Genomic DNA, 24,499 nt, shown 5'->3' with positions numbered 1-24,499 from the left:
ATAGAAGACGATATAACGAATATCTTGGCAGTTGACAATTCTTGAGAAATCCAATGACAACATAGATGTAGGTTGTCAACATTGGAAATATCTAGCATTTTTTATAGAGCTAGTACAAGTTTAGTTGAACACAGATTTTTCATATATTATGCATACATATCGCACATGTTTCTGGGGACTTTTACTAATTTATCTTATCAGATGTGTTTTTTAACCCGCTATTCAAAGAAAATTAGAGAATGCGAGTATGACTACTGAGAGTGTGAAAACCGAAGCTCAATGATATCATACAAAATTCCGAAATGCCGATCATAAGCCCCTATCATGCTCCGTATACAATGTACCAGGCTCAATTACGATGTTGCTCTCTCTCCCCTCCCCACCGCTCTCAACATGTAAATCGCATTACACGAGTGACCCGAACTGTATTCTCGAACGAGAATCTTGCGAAACCGCGGGTAAACAACACCAAGAGAAACCCCTCCTCTCTTGGCTCTGCGAGCACACAAATATAGTGACCCCTCCCTCGCTCCCTCCCCTGACCTTGACCAGCAGACTCAGCTCAACACAAAAGCCATTCGATTGCAACTCGTCTTGGATTCGAACCACCCCGCACCATCATCATCAGAAGGCAATCAAAGAATTATCTGATTATTTTCGTATGATTTTCAATCAATAACAAAAGAGCCATTTCATATATCCAGGTCTCTATCACATTTCCAAATTGCCCTTCTTTATTGTATTCAATTACTCATTTTGAACACTCATTATATAATAATCACAAACATCAATCAATTGATATTCCGCAGCAATGCGTAACTGGTTTATTTTACTCCTGCTTGCAGGTAAGCTTTTTCTTTTTTGCCGGATTTTTTTATGGTTGCTTTGAAAACTTTTGAATCAAATTCTTTAACATAAGCAATACTTTAATTCAAATTTTTAGAGTTTGAATTCTGCTACTTGACACTTGGACTTTTTCTTGCTAGCAATATGAACTTGAAAGTTTTCTTCAAATTTTGATTCAATTTACGAGGGTTAGCACAATACTTAAACTCAGAAATATCAGCATAAAGTTCTTGAAACTATTTTAACATATATATTTTTATAAAAATATAATTTTTGCAAACTTAGTTGTCGGAGAAGAACTTATAAAACTAAGAATGTGTTCCTACAAGTCTAGCCTAAAGAGCTCTAACCCTAAAAATGAGTAGTTTCACCACTGTAGGTTTTTGACCCTTATTTATTATACAAAAAGTATGCTGTGAGTCGGTAGTTTTTATGGAATTTTTTTGAAAATTTGACTTTTACCTCAAAACCCCACTCAAAAACAGCAAGCCATCTCTTTTTTACTCTTGAAAACTTAAAACGTCAAAATTTCTATCACTACCTAAAAATCAAAGCACGATTCTATTCTCAGAATTGTTCAAAATAAATCTAGTCTTTAAATATTCGTTCTAGCCCAAGATTTTGCATTAAACTGGCCTATGCCTTTACGAAATCAGCACTAACATGAATTTTAAAGCTTCCTGGGGGTCTTAGGTGCTTCACAACTGCCAGACCCAGACCATCAAAACACCCATCAGGTCACAAGTCCAATTAAATTCTATTTTTAGAGCACCAGACTAGAGAGTTCAACTTGCATAATACCTTTTTCGTGTTTCTAGTGCTCTCTCTCTCTATCGCCGCGCCGCGTTCCAAAACAAATCCAAGCACATACAATAAAATTGGCAAACATTGTGTGGGGGGTTCTCAGTGTCTGAGATTCGATTCGCCGCAAATATGGCGGCGGCGGCGTGACTGTTGCCCGATTTGGGTTAAAGCGGCCGCGAGCGCAGACGATCGTGCCTTGAGGATTGGGAGCAGGTGGTGACGAATAGTAAAACTTTTTGTTTCAGGAGGCACATATGCAGTCGAGCAGAAGCCGATTTGCAGGATAGGCGATGGTTGTGACACGTCCGGATGTCGGATACCGACTGAAGGTGATAAGTGTGATGAGGAGATGACTATTGATTCCATCTATTGCGATCTTGCCACAAAGTAAGACCACTTTTGAATAAGGAAGCTGTTACTAAACACGACTTTTTCTAATTTCAGCAAGACCGACACTCACGAGAACGCGTTCCTTATCTGCAATCTTGTCAAGAAGGAAATCGAACGAAAGATTTGTCCGAAAGTATAAAATCTATTCCAGTTGTTGAATAATCTTAACAAATTCTCAATTTTTAGAGCCAATTCTTCATTGACGGAAAGTGCCGAACTGGCAATGTTCGGTACAAGCGGCAAGGAGTTGCCGGATCCGGAAGAGTTGGAGATTTTTGCAGCTTCAACACCGATTGCTTGACTGTAAGTGGATTTTGAACTTCTTCGAGATTCTAAAATTCAAATTTCCAGGGAATGTTCTGCTCCACAGGATCTTGCACATGCCTCTCGAACTTCGTCGCCATCCAAGGATACTGCTACCTGAAGAAGAATCCAGGAGAGTCTGGATGTCAGTACGCCGAGCAGTGCTCCGCAGTATGGCCAGAGTCGCGGTGCGAAAAGTCGAGATGCGAGTGCCCGGAGGATGTGAATGGAATTCCATATGTTCAGGCCAAGACCAGGGACGGAGTCGTTTGTGTTCTTCATTCCGGAGAAGACGGAGATCCGGTGCCAAAGTGCCCACTTCCAGAGTGAGTTTTTATTCAGTGGGAGCTATTTTGTGACTTCAAGCTTCAGCCTAAACCTAAGCCTGAACCAAAGCCAAGCCTCATAGTCAGTCTGATACTGAGTCACAACCTAACTAGCTACCTTCTTATCGTTAATTTCCAACTTCTTCTAGATACGACGATGATCTCCTCACAATGCCAGTGTCCCAACTTCGCAACCCTCACATGACCGATCCAGACGATGCTGACATTCAAATGGGCGAGCACATCAACCCACTTCAATTCTGCTCCTCTCAATCCACCGACTATACCACCTTCATCGCCAACGGAGGAGGTGCGTGTGCTTACGCGACCGATGCTAACAACGCTCAGGAAGGAGATGGTATCTATATCGCTGATATCTATGATTGTGTCACCTCCACGACATCAATGGCCAACGTTAAGACTGCAATGGAAGGAGTTTATGACATTCATCCAGCCTCCGATGGTATCTGCTGTCCTAACAGAGCCTTCACCTGCATCCAACCAAAGAGAGAAGCTGATAGTGGAAGTTCGGCGCCAGCAGGAGTCCGTCCAAGATGGTGGTACAACGCTGTCACTGGCACCTGCGAACAATTCATGTGGGACCCATGGGATGAGACCGAGATGCAATCACCAAACAACTTCAAGACTCGTGAGCACTGTGAATCCTATTGTAGAGACACTTGTAAGCGTGGATCCCCACAATACCTCACCGGATCCGCTCAGAATGAGGATGAAGTCGTCAGCAACTGCCAGACGGCCTCTTCCTGCACATCTAACTTCGAGTGCACTTCCATTGGATCCATGCAGCTCTGCTGCCCAACTGTCGCCAGCGTCTGCTCCAACACCGGAGGCCGTCCAGTCGACTTGGTCCGATCCACCAACTTTGACGCCGGTATGTTGATGAAGCGCAGCTTCTCCATGACCTTCTCCACGAGCTCGCGATACTATTACGACGCGGAGCAGGGAAGATGCATCGCGTTCACCTACAACGGAGCACTCGGAAACTACAACAATTTCAAGTCGTCAGCTGATTGCGAGTTGTTCTGCGCCAAATTGCAATGCAAATACGGAACTCCACTCAAGATTGGGTCATCTAATCAGGTATGTGCAGTGTAAATAACACCGGGGGTACCGGAGGTTTCGCGAGTTCGAATTCGTATTTCGAGAAAAATGAAATTTTCAGAGATGCTCCGCCAGTGCCGACTGTCCAAGTACCCACGAGTGCCAGTCAGATCACAATGTCTGCTGTCCAAGACCTCGTAAGTTTTAGAGTTTTAAATTTTTTACTCAGTTTACTCAGTCCTAGGCTAAGATTGCAATACGACCTAGACCTATCATCAGTTCCTCAGCCCACTAAAAACCTCAAAACATTAATTCCAGAAGCCATCTGCTCCCAACCCCTCCGCCTCGGAGACTGCAAGCAATCCGTCCGCCGTTACTGGTACAACGCAGTTACCCGTGCCTGTGAGATCTTCGACTACACCGGCTGCCAAGGAAACGATAACAACTTCGAGACCCTGTTGGAGTGCCAGAACACTTGCGAGAACATTATTCCAGAGCCACAGTGCCCACAAGGAGACGCCTACAAGGATTACCAAGGAAACTACTACGTCTGCTCCAACTCTGGAGCTGGAAACTCTTGCCCAGTCAACTATGAATGCTATTTCGACGGATACGTGTGGGGATGCTGCCCGACCAAGGCCTACACCTGTACCCTTTCCCCACATAAGGGAGTCACCTGCGGATCTGGATCTTCTTACAGATACTATTACAACTCTCAGACCCAAGAATGTGAATCCTACCAGTACAATGGATGTGACGGAAACTCCAACAACTTTGCTACGCGCGAGGATTGTGAAGGATACTGTGGAGTCGGAGGATGTCCAAATGGTGGAACTCCAGAACGCAACGAGTTCGGTCAGCTTATGGTCTGCTCGACCACCCAGGTGTGCCCAGGAACCCACGAGTGTACGTCTGTAAACTCTGGAAGCTCAGTTGTCAACCGTTGTTGCCCAACTCGTGCCTACATCTGCTCTCTTCCACCACAACAAGGATCCTCCTGCAGCTCATCCGCCGCTGCTCGATTCTACTTCAATATTGTCACCAAGGAGTGCACCCAGTTCACCTACAACGGATGCTCCGGAAATCTCAACAATTTCGCCACCCTCGAGCAATGTAACAACTTCTGCCTTTCAGCTGCCTGTACCCCTGGAGATGTAGCCTACGTGAACCCCAACACAAATATGCCATATGAGTGCAATGCAGCTCTATCCAACAGTTGCCCAACCAACTTCGCTTGTACCTACGATCAGCTGTCCTCCAACTCTGTTTGCTGTGGAGCCACCAACATGGATGTCTGCCCAGAAGGCGAGAAGGCTTACGTCAACGCTGCCGATATGGGAGTCCGCGAGTGTCTGATCAATGTGGAGGGATCCTGCCCGAGCAACTATCTCTGCAGATTCAACGCCATGAAGAACAGATACTACTGCTGTGCCTCGATCACAGGAGATCTCTGCCCATCTGGAAAGGCTCTTTACAAGGAACCAAGCTCCAAGGCCCCGATTCGTTGTACCATCAGCAGCAACAACAACCAATGCCCAACCGGGTACACCTGTCAGTCCGATGTTCCAGGCGCTTTCCAAGGATACTGCTGCTCTGGAAACCATCTCTGTCCAAACAAGGCCGAGTTCTACTTGGAAGAATCCTCCCAGATGCCAAGATCCTGCACAGTTGGAGCATTCATCACTTGTCCAAATGGTTACTCCTGTCAATCCACCCAAAACGAGTTCACCACCGGATTCTGTTGTAAGGGAGAGGTCGCTTCTGTCTCTGATGGTTGCCCACCTAATGAGTATGTGTTCATGAAGGACAACCAGATTGCCCCATGTGATCCATTTAACCCACCGAATGCTCCATGTCCAAATGGATACTCCTGCCAATGGTCGTTGGCTAACCAGAGATACCAATGCTGTGGAGCCACACCAATCACCACACCAAAGTCGATCGCTGCTCTCGGATGCCCGAACAACCAGGTCGCATTCCGCGAGAAGGCATCAAATGCTCCAAGAATCTGCACAGCCGCCTCTCAGAACTGCCCAACAGGGTTCTTCTGCCAATTCTCCACCGCTAACAATCAATTCCAATGCTGTGGAATGTCGGGAGGATGTCCAAATGATTCAGTTGCCTTCATCGGAATCACCGGAGAACCACAATCTTGCGCAATTGGTCAGAGCACTTGCCCATCCGGATATTCTTGCCAGAGAGCCATCTCAGGAGCACAACTCTGTTGTACCACAAACGACGAGCCAGTCGGACCAACAACTCCTACCAAGGGCTGCACCGAAAAACAAGTTGAGGTTGAGGGAGCCTGTCTCGATAAGAAATCTCTCGGAGACATCTGCAGTAACCAAGTTCAGTGCCCAACTGGAAGTCTCTGCAAGGAATCTGTGTGCTCTTGTCCAGAAGGACATCACGAACTCAACGGAGTTTGTCTCCCAGACTGTGGACCAAACGAAGTCGAGGTCGCCGGAAAGTGTGTTGCTAAATCCCTTATCGGAGAGGCTTGCGAAGCTGATGAACAGTGCCAAGGTGGATCTTCATGCCTTGACGCTACCTGCACCTGCCCAGAAGGCGAAGAGGCTGTCGAGGATGTTTGCATGAAGAAGATGTCGCGACCAATGTCGACTTGCCCAATTCCAGGACAGATTCCATTCCTCGAGTTGAGAACTAAAGCCGCCAGATTCTGTACTCCATCCCGTCCAAATTGTCCACGTGGATTCAGCTGTCAATTCTCTCAAACCGCTCAACAGAACATCTGCTGTGGAGGTGGGAAGGCGTCAGCAATCGTCGCCGAGAAGAAATCCGGAAAGCCAAGCACTTTCAGTTCTAAGCCAAATGGAAAGGAGGACGGTGACGATGAAGCCGCTGACGTTTGTGATCGTGGAAGCGCATACGTTGTGAATGGGACACCAAAACAATGTACAGCATCTCCATGCCCAAGTGGATACAAGTGCACATTCTCGAAGAAGAGCAAGAACTACTACTGCTGCTCATCGAAGGCTTCTCCGGGATCCTCGTCTGGATCCGGAGCAGCCAACGGCTGTGCCACTGGAAGTGCCCTGCTCTTCCCATCAACCGGTACGCCAGTTCAGTGCTCCAACAGTGGATCAAACAGTTGTCCAGCCGGATACAAATGCCAGAAGAGCACGTTGTCGAACCGATTCCAGTGTTGCTCAAGTGTCAGTGGAGGTGGAGATGGAGAAGAAGAGGAGACGGCTCCAGTTAGAGGACGTCCGGTTGTTGGAGGTCGTGGATCTGTGAACAAGAACAAGGAATCGGCGGCTAATGGTGAGTTTTGTGTTTCTGGTACCCCCAAAACCTCCCAATAATCCCAATTTTTCAGGCCCATGCTCAAACGGTCAGGTGCAAGTTCTCCGAATCGTCGGAGAGAGAATAATGAAGAAGTGTGAGGACAAGTGTCCACCACACCAGGTCGCTGTCCGCGGCGTCTGTCGTGACAAGTACCTCGCCGATGCGCCACTCAACAACGAAATCTAATATCGGTGATTATTTATTAATTTTTTGAATTTTTTCCAATTTTTTCCAATCAATTTTCTTTGAAAATGACCTTTTTTTTCTCTTTGTTTTTCATGTATTGCCATTAGTTTCCAAAGTATGATTGGTGACTGTTCCCCTGAGTAGGTGCGTTTGCACCATAAAAAATCCCCATTTTTTTCGCCCGCTTATTCTTTCAAACAATGTGATGACCTGTTTTTGCATCTCTTCTTTCTTGTTTCGACAATAAATTTTCGAGATTCTTTTTGTTCGCAACGGATTTTAATTTAAATTAAAATTCAGGCAAATAGGCAGCCATGAAAATAGCCTGTTTTAAAACAGAAATTTGAATTTTACAAACAGAAATTTTGAATTTTTTTTTGCCACTAAAAATTAGCCATAGAGTCTATTTTCCCGATTAAAAGAACCCAGAAGTATGAAATTAAAGGAGAAAATTGCCAAGAAATTTGAACTTTGTTGGAACACTTTTAAAGCTTTTAGAGCCATTTTTTAAATTTACAAATTTGATCTTCAGATTTATTACTAGGAAAATTCTTTGAACGAAAATCCAGGGATGGACACTTTTCGGTAGCAGCCTTGATCCAGACTGTGACTTTATTTTGTATCCTTCACGGTGGCTAAAATTTGTCTAAAGTATACCCATCTGTAATTACGCATGTTCCTAGAAAACGGTCCCCTTCATTTTTATTAAATTCTACTCTTCTACTCTCATCATCTAATAGTTCAGGAAGAGAGATACATTTAGCTGCCAACACATCGCCACCCCACCAACAAAGAGACACATGTTTACAACCCAATGACCGTTAGCTCTACTATGGAGGTATCTGCGATATGTACTGCTGTATCTTATACAACATATCCTACCCTGTGGGAACCCTTTTTGAATATATCTTTACAACCACCTATTAGACACCAGGGCTGGGACTTTTTTTTGGTTTTTTTTGGTTTTTTGGGACCAAAACACCCGAAAAAATTTAAAAAAAAATGTTTGCCGTGTCAAGATTATTCTTTATTGAAATGCATTAAAAACATGTATCTTAATACAGTTGTGACGTCATAAATGTATTATAATACATTTTGCAACTCAAGTATCAAAACATTTTTTGGTGTTTTTCTAAAATCCCAATTTTTTGTTTTTTGGTCCAAAATTATTTTTTTGTCCCAACCCTGCTAGATAGCCCGTTATTGTTTTTTAGACCAACCATCTATTAGGTTGGTCGAAAAGTCTTTGCAAAATTTTGATTTTTTTTTTGGAAGTAGTATTTTTTCAAAGCGAACAAGATTCAATGGGTAATATATTTACCATTAATGCCTATGACTTCTTGCCAACACAACGGAAGTTGAACAGTACCCTCCGCCTAGAACTCCTGCGATTAGGAGGCAAAGAAGTCGTCCAACCCCGTTTCGACGACCTTTCGATCATGAAACTTCTGCCCGGCAAGGTGATTCTGGAGTGAGCGGAACAGATGGTAGTCAGTAGGAGCCAAGCCCGGCGAATACGATGGGTAAGATAAAATTTGGATTCCGACTGTCTGGAGCTTCTGGCGGGTCTTAAAAGTTGTATGCGGTCTTGCGTTGTCATGGAGCAGCAACAACTTTGATCCTCTAGGGCGATGTAATCGATGAGCATGGACCATCTTTTCCAATTAAATGCAGTATAGGCCAGCGTTGATTGTAGCAAAGTCTAGAAGAAGCTCTCTGGAAATGACACCCTTACTGTCCCGCCCAATTGAGAGAAGCACTTTTTTCCGTGAAGTTCTAATTTGAGGTCAGGTGTCGCGGTTTCCTCGACCGGGACCCACTCTTTTTTCCTGGTATGGCTAACATACAATACCCATTTATCATTTCCAGTAATGATATCCTTAACCCAGTCCGTTGTTCGTTTCCTAGTGAGCAGCGAAAGAGAGAGGTCACAAAACAATTTTTCTGAGAATCGGGCAAATTGTGAGGAACGAGTTGACCGAACTTTTCTACCCTTCCGGTTTCGTGGAGATGGTTGATGATGGTTTTTTGGGGATGCTTGAGAGTCGCAGAAAGTTCGCGGTTCGTTGCTCTTGGATCATCTTCCAGGGCTCTCGAAATATCCTCGTCGATATTCAAACGAGAGCGATCTTATCTTGGTTTATCATCGAGATCGTAGTTCTTTTTCGTGAACTTTTCGAACCAAAACTTCATGGTATTATAGGTGACAGAGTTCTTGCCTAACACTGCACACATGTTACGACGAGCTTCGTTGCAATTGCAGATTTGGGGGAACTCGTACAGAAAAACCCATCGGAGGGCGTGACGTTCGGCGAGCAAATTCTCGGTCATTTTGAACAGCATCCAAAAGTTTTTTAAAAAATATATTAAACATGCACATTACGTACTATGCAAATCAAAAACCGAATCAGAAAAAAATGAATTAACGCTGAGAAATGAAGAAAAGTACAAATTTTGCAAAGACTTTTCGACCAACCTAATAAATGGATCAGCAAACGGAGAGAGAGCGCTGAAAATATTAAAACATTTAGCCAAGCAATATAAACAAAAACAAAAATTTAGAAAAAAATGTGTTTTTTCTAAAGCCTAAGTTACTTTGGTTTCATTCGTAGTTGTCCTCAGTTGGTGTTGCATGGATACATGATCAGCACGAAGTCTTCAGAGATCGTAATGGTGTATGTATGTTGTCATCAACGGACATTAACACTGCGTGGGGGTCGAACAACGGTCGCGCCAAACCGAGGCGGCGACCACAACCACTGATCCACGCAGGAGTCGCAGAGAGAAGAGTAAATGGGGAAATATAAAGTGATAGTGTGCGGCGCGGAGGAAAGGCAACATATTTTGCAACAAAACTTGATTTTCATATGGAATTTTAGCGGGAGAATTCATTTTATAAACATTTTATCAATTATTTAACTAAAAACAGACAGAAAAGAAGGCATTTAAGGCACTATCATTACACATGAACAGAGAAACAAAATGCGGGGTAAAGCAGAAAATGACTGGATTTTAATTTTAAAGAATACATATATTACATGTTCTTTACGAACGTGTAATAACACAATTAATTAGGATTGAGAGATGTGTACAACATAACAAAAAACAATCTTGGATCAGGTGGGGGAAATCAAGGAAAATTGAAAGAAGCATTTTGCCACGTGGAATTTTGAGATTTTAAAAAAATTCGAAACTTTGAAGCCACGTGGAATTTAAAATTTAATCAAAGCCAACCTTTTAAAAATCGTTTTTGGGTTTTCTGCCACGTGGAAATTGAGTAAAGATGCTTTAAATCAAAAAATCGAATTTGAATTTTGTAGAAAAAAGCCACGTAAGGATTTTTTTTAATTTTCTCAGTTTTAAAAATAGCTGAAAAATCCACGTGGATGAAATATAGCAGAAAATTCCAAAAAAAGTGAGAAAAAAAATCAAACAAAAATTATTCCTGAATGGTGCTCATTTGATTTTCGCGTTCATAAATCTCTCGATCCGTCGCCTTAATCAGTCCAAACTTCTCGGCGGCCTCCAATCCACGTTTCGCCTGTTCCGTCGAGCCTGCCCGTTCCTGATTGATAGTGCCGAGCTTTGTGACGGCGACCAGGACACGGAACACTTCGGACGATACAATTTCGGAGCACAGTTTGTTGCTCGAGTGCATTATATTCGCAATTCCCATAAGGCCACGACGTTGGGTTTCCGCATCCTCGTGCATTGCAATGTCTGTAAATTTTTCGGTTTTTTTATTGGTGTGCATCAAGGGTGTCAAGTCCCGTTTCCCGTTTGTCCCGTTGTCCCGTTTTTTGGGTGTTTTCACGGGAACGGGAATTCCCGCTGTCCCGTGTTTGTCATTTTTACGGGAACGGGACGTCTTTTGTCCCGTTTTTGAGCGTTTTCACGGGAACGGGATGTCCAGTTGTTCCGTTTTTAAAATTTTCACGGGAACGGGACATTTTCCCTCATTTTTTGGCTTTTTAAATATCTGTTTAATATTGAAAAAATCGATAAAAATGTTTATAATGCAGTTTTTTTTTATAATTTGCCTCGAATACACTAAAATTTACGCCAACTATGCACTCTTTTTTTTAAACCGCCCAGTTTGTCCCGTTTTTTGAGTGTTTTCAAAAAAACGGGAATTCCCGTTGTCCCGTTTTTGAAATTTTTACGGGACATTGACACCCTTGGTGTGCATGGTATTTATTGTCTTGTGCTTTTAAAGATACTTGCTCTAATAGACTTAAAATGACCCCAAAATGACGAATTTTATAATGAAACTTCTTAAAGATCTCGAAAAAAGATAACTTTTGGAAATCAATTAGCATTTAATTACTGTGTACTATGTTGCATATTTTGTCTGTTTATTTTGCATCTCTCTGGTGATTTGGAAATTTTGAGCTTAAAGATGGAGTAGCGCCAGTGGGGATTTTGTCTAAATACACGTATAATGATTCAAAATGACCGAATATCATAATAAAACACTCCGAAAAATTTTAGATTTTTCATAATTTACGGTCAAAGTAAAAAATATGAACTTTTGAGGAAATCTAAAGCAATGTCGCATGTTCCGACCTCTACAATGTTTTAAAACGAATAATTTAAATAAAATTAAAGTAAAAAAATGTAGGAAAAACAATTTTTTTTGGTCGACTTCCAAATTACGAGTGGCAAAAACTGAGTCACTTTTTGACCGTAAATAAAAATTTTCAAAAGTTTCAAAAAGGCGCTTGTGTTGTGAGTCTATCAGAGCATTCAAAAAATCCACTTTCCTCTTTTTTCGAGAATTTTAAAGGGGAATGTGTATATATCTTTAAAGGGGAAAATCTATATGCTTTCAATGTATTTCTATTTTCTTTACAATTCCTTCTATTTCATGTTCCGTACCTTTGAACACCTCAGGCCATGATTTAATCTCGTCCATAATCCTAGCACAAGCGTTCTCGTCCTCTGTAAGAATGGCGAAACCTGCCGCCGAGGCACGTGATAGACGTTCCTCTTCAACTTCTGCCGAGTAGAGAACCCAGAGTTTCAGACGATCGGTTCCGGGCTGAAAATGGACAGGATCTGGTTGATTTAAAAATATTCAAAAAAAAAACATTTCCTTTCTCCTTAAAATCTAATATGAAAATATTAAATAGCAATATTTTTGTAGTTGTGTGATATTTCATGATAAAATCGCAATTTTCCTAGACTAATTTGAAATCTTTTTAGATTGATTAGCATTCTTACTGAATCTGAAAACATTACGAAAAATTAGTAATCTTTTGAGATAAAACCAAACCATTCCTAAACGTTTTTGCAGACGCACACCAAATTTGCACAGATTTAAACAGCGTTTATACAGAAAGTCAAATTTGTGCAGATATCTGAATATTTAAATTTGAATTTAATTTCAAAACTGCATTGTTAATTTGAATACGAATATATACAGAATGTAAAAATTGCGTAGATTTATTATTATTTTTTTAAAAATAAATTGATTTATTCACTTTTTGACGATTATTAAAATTTTATCTCAAAATATATTTTGAGATGAAATTGTAATATTTTGAGGCAAAATCGAAATCTATACGAAATTTTTAGTAATATTATTTGGAGGTACTATTTTTGCTATTTAATAAAAAATATTGCTATTTAATATTCTCATATTAGGTTTGAGTTGCCTCCATAATTTGTTCCAGGTAAATGTGCTAAATTATTCAAGATTTTTGGCGTTTTTTTTTTGGTTTCCTTTCATCTTGTGTGTTTTGTTTTATTTTTTTTTTCAATTTACCTTCATTTTGCTCTCCACTCGATACTTGTTCGCTTTCTCATCCACACATTACTTTACAAAAAAAATCTCGAAAAATTAATAACAAAAAACGCGATAAATTGAGAAAAATAAATAGAAAAATCGGACCCACACGCTCTCTCGCAGTTTCTTTAATTTTGAAACTTCAGTGTTTTTTTTTCAAATTTCCACCACACTTACCGCAACAGTTTCCTCATAAAACTTCTCGAAAAAGAGCAAATTGAGAAGAAGCTCAGCGGCGGCGGCTCTCAAATGCTCGTGATCCGTCATAAACCAGAATTCCTCAATCTTTGGAATTGCCTTCTCTTTCAAAATTCGTCCACGAATCGAATCACTGACGCTTGCCAAGTTGGTGAGTGTCAGAAGAGAATCGTAGTTGGCTTTTCCTTCAACGTCCGGATGGAGCAGGTCGCAAAGCGGTTTTACCACTTCGTATGCTCGTTGTCCTGGAAATTTGAATATTGTATTTATATTTTAAAATCCTTTTCTTTCAAGCTAAAATGTATCAAAAATCTGAAAATGTTCATTTTAAGACTATTTTTTCCAATTTTTATTTTGTTAAAACGATAATTTCGACTTCATTTCACGTAGGAATGAAAATTGCCGTATTTTTGAATTATTTTTCTAAAAATTGGAAAAATTTAAAAATAATTTAGCAGACCATATTTGAATATTTAGCAGACCAAAAATGGGTATGCTAAATATTTAGCAGACCAAAGTTGGGTATGCTAAATAATTAGCAGACCAAAGTTGGGTATGCTAAATATATAGCAGACCCAAGTTGGGTATGCTAAATATATAGCAGACCCAAGTTAGGTATGCTAAATAATTAGCAGACCAAAGTTGGGTGTGCTAAATATTTAGCAGACCAAAAATGGGTATGCTAAATATTTAGCAGACCAAAGTTGGGTATGCTAAATAATTAGCAGACCAAAGTTGGGTATGCTAAATATATAGCAGACCCAAGTGTGGGTATGCTAAATATATAGCAGACCCAAGTTAGGTATGCTAAATAATTAGCAGACCAAAGCTTTGGTGTGCTAAATATTTAGCAGACCAAAAATGGGTATGCTAAATATTTAGCAGACCAAAGTTCGGTATGCTAAATATTTTTAGCAGACCAAATTTGGGTATGCTAAATAATTAGCAGACCAAAGTTGGGTACGCTAAATAATTAGCAGACCAAAGTTCGGTAGGCTAAATAATTAGCAGACCAAAGTTGGGTATGCTAAATAATTAGCAGACCAAAGTTCGGTATGCTAAATATTTTTAGCAGACCAAATTTGGGTATGCTAAATATTTAGCAGACTAAAGTTGGGTATGCTAAATATTTTTAGCAGACCACATTTTGGTATGCTAAACAATTAGCAGACCAATGTTGGGTATGCTAAATATTTAGCAGACCAAATTTGGGTATGCTGAATAATTAGCAGACCAAAAATGTGTATGCTAAATATTTAGCAGACCCATGAACTGACAATCACTCAATTTTTCACGTAGATTACCGGAAAATCATCTAAAAATGTTTTTTTTAATCAAATCTTATATTTTTCCCGGAAATTCCTCAAATTTTCGACTATTTCTTCCAAAACCTACCAGGGAAAGAAATCATCGGATCCGCTTTAGCCCCAAGCTTAGCAATCGCATGTCCCGCCTTGATCTTTCCCTCTCCAGAAGCTTCCTTCGTAAGTCTTAAGCACAAAACCGTTCCACCTTCAGCAATAATCCGTCCTCGAAGATCCTCGTACTCAGCAAACGCCAAAAGACTTCTCGCGATCAGCTCCAACGCATTCTTACTTTCCGTCTTACTAACCGCCACACAAGCCGGAACGGCTCCCTCCTCAACGAGAGCTCTCACTCGTTTTTCAACATATTCCTCCGTATCCTTGGGATGAGTTTCTGGGACGTGATGCTTCGCGAATTGCGCGAGTTTTACCATTTCCTCGTCGACTTTTGGCTTTTCAAATGCATTCGAGAGATTTGCATAGATAGTTGCTAGTGTATAAACACATAGAGCTCCTGCCTTTTTTGCTAAAAGTACTAAAGCTTTGAGCAACAGAGAATCATCAACAATCCATTCCTTAACATCAGCATCCAAAGACAAATAGGAGAGCCCTTCACACGCGTATCTTCTAATATCAACTGAATATTTTTCGGTTTCCAGAAGGAATTTCTTGCAAGTCTTCGCCAAACTGATCACTGCTTCTTCTTTCATCGTTGCTTTCGAAATGTCGTCTCCTCCGGCGGCTCCGATCTTGCAAAGACCAACTAGAGCTCGGACCTGGAATAATTTTTATATTTTATTGACTTTACACATTTCCAAACGTCCTTCTAATAGAGAGGTGTGTTTGAAAAGCCACGTGGTGGTGTCAGAGTGTCTTATTTCGGCTTGATCTACGTAGATCTACAAAAAATGCGGGAGAAAAGACGCAGAGTTCTCAACTGATATCGCATGATTAACGTGCATACGTCACAATTTTTTGGGCGAAAAAATTCCCGCATTTTTTGTAGATCAAACCGTAATGGAACAGCCTGGCACCACGTGAAAAGCCACGTGGATTCTGATTTTTTTTTCAGATTTTCACGTAGAAATTCCACGTGGAATTCCAGAAAAATCAATTTGCTAAAAAATTTTCGATTATCGAACTTTTAATGGAATTAACTTTTACAAATATAAATGAAATGATTAAATTTTTTTGAAATTTTTTTGAAAAACCATGTAGATACTTGGATGTTCTAATACTTTTCAACGTAGTATTTTTGTCAACTTTTCTGAGTTTTTCAACAAAAACTTCAAAATTTTTTGGAGAGAAGTCAATATTTTCAATTTTCCTAAAAACTGTGATTTTTACTAAATTTTCAGTCAATTTTTGAGCTGCCACGTGGATTTTACGGTATTTTTCCAAGAAAGTATTTATACATGTTTTGCATAATTCTCCGCAAATTGTTGTTTTTTTGAAAATCTTTTTAATGCAGAATTCTGCAAAAAATAGGAAATTATATTTTTTTTTAATCCAAAAATTGCGAGAAATATTTAAGTTTTTTTAAAAAATAAAATCCATGTGGATTTTATTTATTTTTTCGCTGAAAACTTTGAAAATTAAAAAAATCTATATATTTTTCCATTCTTTTCAGCATGCCCCTATTACCTTGACAGTAGGATCCTCAGAGTCGTACAACGCACGGAGCACCGGAATTCCGACTTTCAACATATTAATAGCTCTTTCGTGTTTGCTAACAGTTGCAACAATGAGCTCAGCAGCGATTCCTTGCATTAAATGATCCTGTGAAGCGGCCATTTCGAGCATAATCGGAGTTAATTGATCATTTGTGATAAGATTTATTCCAATATCAACTGGTCCTTGAAGCATTGTAATCAAGAAGCATGATAGTTTGATACGGTATTTGTGACCTTCATCGTCATTCGTGCAACGGGAGATTAGGGCACTGGAAAATTGGATTTTTAGGGTAAAAATCATTGGAAATTTCAATTTATCATTTGAAAATCAGAATTTTACAGTGAAAAATTAGTTTGTTAAATAGCAGACATATCGCCGCGTCTGAATTTTCCAAATTTTGAATTTTTGAAAAAAATCTAAAAGTTTTCAAAAAAATTTATTTAAAATATATGAGATTTTTGAACTTTTGGTATTTTTTGTCGGAAAATATAATTTTTAAAGTAGTTTTTTTTTCGATTTTTTCTCGAGCTTCCAAAATTTGTAAATATATTAAATTTGTCTTTATTTTCTAATTTCGGGGAAAATAAAAAAGTTTGTCGATTAAAATTTTTTTAAAGATTTTTTCTCAAAAATCGAAAATTTTATTATTTTTTTATAGTTTTTTTTGTTGATATTTTAGAAAAATATCCCCAATTTTATACTTTACTCAATTTTTTGAGCATTTTTTTCTTTTTTTTTACAATTTTCAAAATATTTATTTAAAAAAATAATTTTTTCTGATATTTTGTTTTTGAATCAGTCAAAACATCGAAAAAATTGCGATTTTTCGGATTTCGATTTGAGAAAAAATTGTCAAAATCTTTGTTTTTGCTTTTTTGAGTTCAAAATCTTAAAAATTTCAAGTTTTTCGAATAAAAACAATTTTTTTTCGATTTTTCGAGTTCAATAATCTAAAAAATTATGTTTTCCGAATCAATCATTTTTTCCGATTTCCCATTTTTCCTTTTCAGTTATTAAATTTTTTTCGATTTTTTCTCGAGCTTCCAAGAATTTTTTAAAAAAACTTATATTTTTCTTTACTTTCTAATTTCGGGGAAAATAAAAATGTTGTAAATTTTCTTCTTTTGAATGTTTGTCGATTTAAAGTTTTTTAAATAGTTTTTTTCAAAAATCGAAAATTTTAGTATTTTTTTCTAGTTTTTTTTTTTAAGTTTTTTGTTGATATTTTAGAAAAAATCCACAATTTTTTTCTTTTTTTAAAACCATTTTTAAAATATTTATTTTTTAAAAATCTATTTTTGAATAGTAAAAATCAAAACAAAATTCAATTTTTTAAATTTAAAAAATCCGATTTTTCAGATTTCGATTCGAGGAAAAATTATTTTTTTATAATTTTTTTTCGCTTTTTCAAATTCAAAAATTTAAAAATTTAAACGTTTTTCGAATTAATTTTTTTTTGTTGCTTTTTCCAGTTCAAAAATCTAACAATTATTAAGTTTTTCGAATCAAAAAACGTTTTTTTTCCGATTTCCTTGTTCCGTACTTAAAGAACATATCGACTTTCTCCTTAAAAATAGTCCGTTTCGTATCAAAAACCATATCCTCCTCTAATCTCTGCAAACAAATTGCCACGTGTTGCCGAGTCTCCGCAGAAACCGGATATTCACACAGTTCGGGTATCTGACTTGCCACGTCAAGCAACGCGAGCAATCCACGTTCTTCCACAAACTTCCACGACCATCCACGTGGAATTCCACCGTCCATGTGCATCAGATTTTTCAGGAATAAATCGATGCACGTCTCACGCTGAACTGCACCAACTTTCGGGTCCTGAAGCATCTCTTGAAGCTCCAAGAGCACACGAATTATCCAGATTTTATTGGCTTCTGCCACCTCTGGATCCGGCTTCATCTCCTTTTGCCGATCCATTTTAGCCATTGCATTGAAGACACGTTGCACCAGAATTCCAGTGGCATCCACAAAGTCTTTTGTGGATTTTTTGCACATTAGCCGGCACACAAAACGGACGGATTTTGGGCCATCTGGGTCGTGCATAGCTAGGAATTTCATGCATCTGACGCTATTTTTGATGGTCTCGTCGAGAATTCGGATTGCGGTTACGGTAACCTCCTCGTTTTCCGATGCGTCGTTGATTAGGTTCAGGACGAATGGAACAAGTGCGCCCTGGAAATATGGAAAAATTAGAATTTTTTTTTTGGGTATTTTTGCAGGAAAATATTCAAATTCGGGATACTTTGATAAAATTAAAATTTTGAAAAATAATTTTTTTTAAACTGATTTTTTAAAAGCTAAAAAGTTGAATTTTCAAATGTTTCTACAAAATCGGAAAATTGGCAAAAATTAAGGTTTTCTCGTTGTAGCAAAATAAATTTTAAAAATCTACAAAAAATTACAATTTTCAGTTTAAAAAAATTTCTTTAAAAAAATTAAAATTGAACTTTCGACAATTAAATTTAAGGAATATCGGAAAAATTTAGATAAAAACTGCAAAATTTTTCGAAAAACAATCTGAAAATTGCTCTGAAAATCTAGAAAATTCAGTTTTTTTTTGCATTTTTTTTTCAAATATACGGTATATTTTTCAATTTATTTCCATTTTTTAAATTTTTTTTTAAGTTCCATTAAATTTTCCCAGTAAATGTAGATTTTTCGTCCAGCTTCCAAAACTATACCTGATTCCAAACTCCTGTTGCTCCGGATTCAGATTCTCTGCACAAAACCAACAAGTTGTTCAACGCAGTCATTTTCTGTTCGGTGTCCTTCGCCTCACCACGGAACGCTAGCTTTTCCATGTCAGTTACCTGAGAAAATTTCGGGGTTTTTCAATGAAAATTCATTTAAAATTCGTGGTTTCAGGTCACAAAACCAACCTTATTAGCCAGTGAAGTGGTCTGCTTAATCTTATCATTGTTGGCTTTTACGAGACGCTGAAGAACTTCAACAATTCCTCTGAAAAATAGAAATTTGAGTGAAATTATTGAATTTTTAAGTGCTTAAAAGTGGAATTGTGAGAAAATCTTGGGTCTGCTAAATATTTAGCATACCCAACTTTGGTCTGCTAAATATTTAGCATACCCATCTTTGGTCTGCTAAATATTTAGCATACCTATCTTTGGTCTGCTAAATATTTTTCTTTGGGTCTGCTAAATATTTAGCATACCCAACTTTGGTCTGCTAATTATTTAGCATACCCATCTTTGGTCTGCTAAATATTTAGCATATCCATCTTTGGTCTGCTAAATATTTAGCATACCTATCTTTGGTCTGCTAAATATTTTTCTTTGGGTCTGCTAATTATTTAGCATACCCATCTTTGGTCTGCTAAATATTTAGCATATCCATCTTTGGTCTGCTAAATATTTAGCATACCTATCTTTGGTCTGCTAAATATTTTTCCTTGGGTCTGCTAAATGTTTAGCATACCTATCTTTGGTCTGCTAAATATTTTTCCTTGGGTCTGCTAAATATTTAGCATACCCATCTTTGGTCTGCTAAATATTTTTCCTTGGGTCTGCTAAATATTTAGCATACCCAACTTTGGTCTGCTAATTATTTAGCATACCCATCTTTGGTCTGCTAAATATTTAGCATACCCAACTTTGGTCTGCTAAATATTTAGCATACCCAACTTTGGTCTGCTAATTATTTAGCATACCCAACTTTGGTCTGCTAAATATTTTTCTTTGGGTCTGCTAATTATTTAGCATACCCATCTTTGGTCTGCTAATTATTTAGCATACCCATCTTTGGTCTGCTAAATATTTAGCATATCCATCTTTGGTCTGCTAAATATTTAGCATACCTATCTTTGGTCTGCTAAATATTTTTCCTTGGGTCTGCTAAATATTTAGCATACCCACCTTGGGTCTGCTAAATATTTAGCATACCCTTCTTTGGTCTGCTAAATATTTAGCATACCTATCTTTGGTCTGCTAAGTATTTAGCATACCTATCTTTGGTCTGCTAAATATTTTTCCTTGGGTCTGCTAAATATTTAGCATACCCAACCTCCTCAAATTTTGAAAAAAAAATTTTTTCGCTGATTTTTTAGCTGCAAATTTGAAATTTCCTACGTTTTTCTTCAAGATAAATTTTTAAACATGTTTTAGTGGATTTTTCAGTTTCATTTTGCATATTTTTTCACAGAAAAAAGTGAGAAAATTACAAATTTAAAACTAAATATTTAGAAAATTTATAAATGTTGGCATTTTAAACAAAAATTGTGAGTTTCTGTAGATTTTTAAAAGTTATTTTGCTATTTTCGATGAGAAAACCTTGATTTTTGTCAATTTTTCTATTGGCATGCTATATTTCGGAGAGAAACGTCTGAAAATTCTAATAATTTTTAGCTTTAAAAATCAGTTTCGGGAGGTTGGGTCTGCTAAATATTTAGCAGACCCAAAATTTGCAACTTTTGCATTTTTCACTGAAATTTGGTCATAAAAACTTTGAAATATAACTGGAAAGTGCCAGAAAAAATTATTTTTCTTTTAATTTTCATCGGTTTTCGCCTAGTTTTTCCACGCACTTATCATTTGGCGAGAGCCTCAGAGCCTCTTTTGCGTCTTGAAAAGCTGGCCCAACATTTCCAAGCTGTTCACGAGCCAGCGATCGTCTGAAGAGAGCTTTTACATCGGCCCCGTCGAATTCCAGAGCTGTAAATTTAGGTTTTTCAGCAAATTTTCCAGGTTTTTTGTAAACCTTTCGTGCAATCCGATTGTGCTCCTTCAAAATCGTCTCTTTTCAGCCGAGCCATTGCTCGATTTCTGTACAAAACCGGCCGAAGAGCCTTGTCTTCGTCAGTGGTGAGTTGGAGAGCTTCAGTGTATCTGGAAATCAGTTTAATTTCAGTTTTCCACTGAAATTTCAGAAAAACCAACAATTCATCAGCTTTTATATAATCCTGATCCTTAACTGCAGCATTTCCCTCGTCGCGGATCTCCTCCGCAGTCTGTACTCGAGCAACCATTGCTGAAAACCAAAAAAAAAAAACTATAAAATCATTATTTTTGTCAGGAGATACTATTAATTCGACGGATAAAAGAGGAAAAATCGACAAAAATGGTGTAAAACTGATTAAAATATCATTTTTGAAACTAATTTTCAAGAAAAATGCACTTAAAAGCTGTTTTTATTGAGTTTTAGAGTAATTTTCCCGAAAAGTTTCCCGCAAAAAAAAATTAACAAAAAAGGAAAAATGCAAGCGCGCTCCACCGGCACGTGTTAGAGAGTGTGAAGCGCAGACTATTTTTTGGAGGGATTTCAAATTTAATTTTTATGAAAACTTTGATTTTAAAGCTAAAACTAACGAATTTTGGAGATGTATAACATCCTAAAATTGACTTTCTTTTCTTTTTTTTTGAAATAAAAATTTTCACTGCAAGAAAATTTGTTAATGTCCTGGAAAAATGAATGAAGAATAACGGTAAAAAATCCAGTTGCCGCGGGAGCTCCGCCCAGGTGCTCTGGAGCTTTCGAAAAGCTCCCAGGCGGGAGAGATATCCTAGGGAATAGAAGAGAAATAGAGATAACGAGTGGGAAAAGTTCGGGAAAAGTCGAAAATATGTGGGGTTTCTGGAAAAATCCGAATTTATATAGTAAAAAAAATATATTTTTAGGTTTTTTTCAGGGGATTAGAGGATTTCAGAGAAAAAACGGAATTTGAGTGGATTTAAACAAAGGAAATCATCATTTCAGGATAAACTCAATATCCCAAATGGGTCTGCTAAATATTTAGCAGACCAAAGTTGGGTATGCTAAATATTTAGCAGACCAAAGTTGGGTATGCTAAATATTTAGCAGACCAAAGTTGGGTATGATAAATATTTAGCAGACCCATAAAACATCGTTTCAGATTTTCGTCATGAAAATAATTATATGGGCAACCACAAGGAAAATTTTTTCTCAAAAACTACGGCACTCGGATTTCTCAAAAACTACGGCACGAACCGATAAATTTTCTTGAAATCAGAAAAACGTGTGCCTTTAAGGAGTACTGTAGTCGTCAACTCCTTCAAAATTTCTGGTATATTTAAATATATTTTTTCACGTGGAATACTAGAGTTTCTAAATAAATATGTACTGCCGTGAGGCTCTAGTGCTATACCCGGCGGCTATGGGTCGGCTGAAATATTTCTGGAATTTTTGATATTTTTTTTTCGGAAAAAATCAAAATAAAAATTTCATAGTATTTACATTAAAATAAATTATATAAATTCAAAAAAAGGACCTAAAATTCATAAAAAACCTAGAAATTCTTAGGTTTACTAAACCCACTAAACCCGAACTTTATGCAAAAATCGATGAAAAACGAATAGAAACGTCTGTTCAGCGGAAAGGGCAGTGTAGTAGTGTCCGGCCCCCGACGGATAGTGTAAAATTACGGCGGAATCCGCAGATCCTCTCCGGTGGTGGGAGCCCTTGCTGTTTGAATAATCTGTCTGCGTCTCTCTTCAGATCTTATAACTTTTTGTGTGCATGCACTGTGAGCAAATCATGTGAAGATTTCCTATAACTTGAGACTGTCTTGGGGTGGAAAATGGGGGTAAAATAATAATGCACAAAGGGGGTCTCGTAGTACAATTCGAAAGGGAGAAAAGGAGGAAGCAATGAAGGAGGAAGCAATGAAATGAGTCCCGCTTATTTCCTTTCGATGTTCGAAAAAACAAACATAATTCATTAGAAGACCAGCCACTGAACCAGAGCGAACTCCATGAATTTGAATTTCGTGCAAAATTTTTAGAAAAAAGAAATTTCAAATAACTCATATTTGAACTTCTAAATAGAAAAAAAAAATTGTTTAAATATTTTGAAAAAAAAAAATTTAAATTCGAGTTTCCCGCCAAATTTATATGAAAAGTTAAAGTTTGTCTAGATTTTTAGCATATTGTAAACTTTTTAAATAGAAATTCGAATTTCCCGCCAATTTTTTCTCGAAAGCCTGTGATTTTAATTTCTCAGCTAATGAGAATTCATATCTTACAAGGTTTTGCAGCCACGTTCAATTTGTTAAAAATTTATTCAAAACCAAGTTCCCCGAAAAATAATTATTCAAAAAAATAAAAATTATGTGAAATTAAACGCAGTCCATCCGGTGGAACTTTCGCTACTTTTTCTCAAAGTCACATACAAATCCATTGTTCGTTCGGGTTTCTTCATCAAAATCTTAGTGTCAATAAATTGGGAGTACGGTGGGTTACGTCCGTTGAAGAATTCCGCGTAAAGTGGTACGATACTGTCATAGCTGCCCCATACCAGCATCACAGTGTTGATATTGATTTTTGGATCTGGAATTTTGGATCTGGCTGATTTATAATTTTTCAGAACGGTAGGTTTTCTACAGTAAGCACTTCAGTATTCGTAATTTCTTTTGTACTCCTACAGTACACTCATGTATGAAGTTACTACACTGTACACACACATACCACACGTTACAGTAGTCATTACAGTGATTCTCTAATCCCTCACTTCTAGAATATACCAACAGTCTTTAGTGCTTTAAATCGCACAAGTCCATTTCAGCCTAAAGTGGTACGGTACCGTACTCCTAACCGTATGGAACAACGCAACTTACTGTTATAGTCCAGAGTAAAAAGTTGCCGAGTCGCCGTTTCATTCATTGACCGTGTCGCAACTTGGATAGCTTTTATATGAGCATTGGTGATTTCCAGTATTTCTGCATCACTAGTTGCTTTATGGAACCACGAGGCAGACGTTGTTGCGATAAGGCACAGAAGGAAGGTAAATGAAAGCATCGGAGATTGATCTTTTTGAGCTCCGCGGACATTTTAATGGATAGTCTGGCTGAGAATTTAATTCGATTTGATATGATCAAACATCAAAATTTTGCGGGGGATTCTGGGAGCCCCCAATGTTTTAATGATTTTTGTGATTGTTCAATAGTTAGGATTCATTTCGTCAAACGAATCGTTCTACAATACAGTGCGTCCAACTTCTATACGACCCCCCTCGAATTTGGGGGTTTGAGACATTCTGAAACTTTTCATGAAAAACTGCTAATGCCATTCGATTTCAAATGTCAAAAAACCTAAAAAATTAAATTTCATAAAGTTTGAATTGAATCTTGGAAATTTTTTCAAAAAATATTTTTCAAAAGATAACATAAAAATTATCCAATTAGGTCATTCGCTCATAATAATTTAATATATGTGACGTGGAAGTGTTGGGAAGCAGTCTGGATGGTCCTATACCACATTTTTGTGCTTCAGAGCTCAGTGCTCGGCTCCCAGTTGTTGTTATCTCACGAAACTTTGGGAAGATGTTTTCCT

At 38.0% G+C, this 24,499-nt stretch overlaps 3 protein-coding genes and 4 non-coding genes across 7 annotated transcripts; 3 read left to right on the top strand and 4 right to left on the bottom strand.

Moving 5' to 3' along the window:
• The first annotated feature begins 511 nt into the window (after nt 1-511).
• F30H5.3 (BPTI/Kunitz inhibitor domain-containing protein) lies at nt 512-7,488 on the top strand. Its single transcript, NM_064805.4, has 9 exons — nt 512-845; nt 1,896-2,037; nt 2,095-2,173; nt 2,227-2,343; nt 2,392-2,669; nt 2,819-3,770; nt 3,853-3,928; nt 4,050-7,016; nt 7,072-7,488. Exons 1-9 carry the CDS (start codon nt 812-814, stop codon nt 7,224-7,226), a joined length of 4,800 nt encoding a protein of 1,599 aa, NP_497206.1. The 5' UTR covers nt 512-811; the 3' UTR covers nt 7,227-7,488.
• F30H5.8 lies at nt 1,762-1,853 on the top strand. The gene has a single exon (NR_052044.1). It is a non-coding gene; the product is annotated as an Unclassified non-coding RNA F30H5.8 (non-coding RNA).
• Nucleotides 7,489-9,839: 2,351 nt separating the features above from the next.
• F30H5.4 lies at nt 9,840-9,925 on the bottom strand. The gene has a single exon (NR_002638.2). It is a non-coding gene; the product is annotated as a small nucleolar RNA F30H5.4 (small nucleolar RNA).
• Nucleotides 9,926-10,103: 178 nt separating this feature from the next.
• On the bottom strand, nt 10,104-21,182 carry unc-45 (UNC-45/Cro1/She4 central domain-containing protein). Its single transcript, NM_064804.9, has 11 exons — nt 21,092-21,182; nt 20,913-21,040; nt 20,740-20,866; nt 19,082-19,160; nt 18,884-19,012; nt 17,734-18,374; nt 16,161-16,458; nt 14,608-15,292; nt 13,192-13,457; nt 12,105-12,267; nt 10,104-10,946 (listed from the first exon to the last, which is right to left on the bottom strand). The coding sequence occupies exons 1-11, from the start codon at nt 21,178-21,180 to the stop codon at nt 10,666-10,668; spliced, it is 2,886 nt and encodes a 961-aa protein (NP_497205.1). The 5' UTR covers nt 21,181-21,182; the 3' UTR covers nt 10,104-10,665.
• Nucleotides 19,894-20,235, top strand: F30H5.7. The gene has a single exon (NR_052043.1). It is a non-coding gene; the product is annotated as an Unclassified non-coding RNA F30H5.7 (non-coding RNA).
• On the bottom strand, nt 19,973-20,322 carry F30H5.6. The gene has a single exon (NR_052042.1). It is a non-coding gene; the product is annotated as an Unclassified non-coding RNA F30H5.6 (non-coding RNA).
• A 2,037-nt stretch (nt 21,183-23,219) lies between the features above and the next one.
• F30H5.5 (Salivary lipocalin) lies at nt 23,220-23,965 on the bottom strand (the record flags this gene model as incomplete). The annotated part of the gene is made up of 2 exons (NM_001027383.2): nt 23,220-23,497; nt 23,785-23,965. 2 exons carry the CDS (start codon nt 23,963-23,965, stop codon nt 23,277-23,279), a joined length of 402 nt encoding a protein of 133 aa, NP_001022554.1. The 3' UTR covers nt 23,220-23,276.
• Between the last annotated feature and the right edge of the window lie 534 nt (nt 23,966-24,499).

This window comes from Caenorhabditis elegans, chromosome III (assembly GCF_000002985.6).
Source record: "Caenorhabditis elegans chromosome III".
Taxonomy (NCBI): domain Eukaryota; kingdom Metazoa; phylum Nematoda; class Chromadorea; order Rhabditida; family Rhabditidae; genus Caenorhabditis; species Caenorhabditis elegans.
Note: the sequence above shows the minus strand (reverse complement) of the source record. Positions and strands in the feature narration are given on the sequence as shown.

Excerpts from the sequence above, each read along its gene's own strand:
- F30H5.3 (NM_064805.4), top strand. The coding sequence starts at position 812 with ATGCGTAACTGGTTTATTTTACTCCTGCTTGCAG. Across the intron at positions 2,038-2,094 it reads TATTGCGATCTTGCCACAAA|CAAGACCGACACTCACGAGA; the intron begins GTAAGACCACTT and ends TTCTAATTTCAG. Across the intron at positions 2,670-2,818 it reads CCAAAGTGCCCACTTCCAGA|ATACGACGATGATCTCCTCA; the intron begins GTGAGTTTTTAT and ends AACTTCTTCTAG.
- unc-45 (NM_064804.9), bottom strand. The coding sequence starts at position 21,180 with ATGGTTGCTCGAGTACAGACTGCGGAGGAGATCCGCGACGAGGGAAAT. Across the intron at positions 19,013-19,081 it reads CCACTTCACTGGCTAATAAG|GTAACTGACATGGAAAAGCT; the intron begins GTTGGTTTTGTG and ends AAATTTTCTCAG. Across the intron at positions 18,375-18,883 it reads CAACAGGAGTTTGGAATCAG|GGCGCACTTGTTCCATTCGT; the intron begins GTATAGTTTTGG and ends CCATATTTCCAG.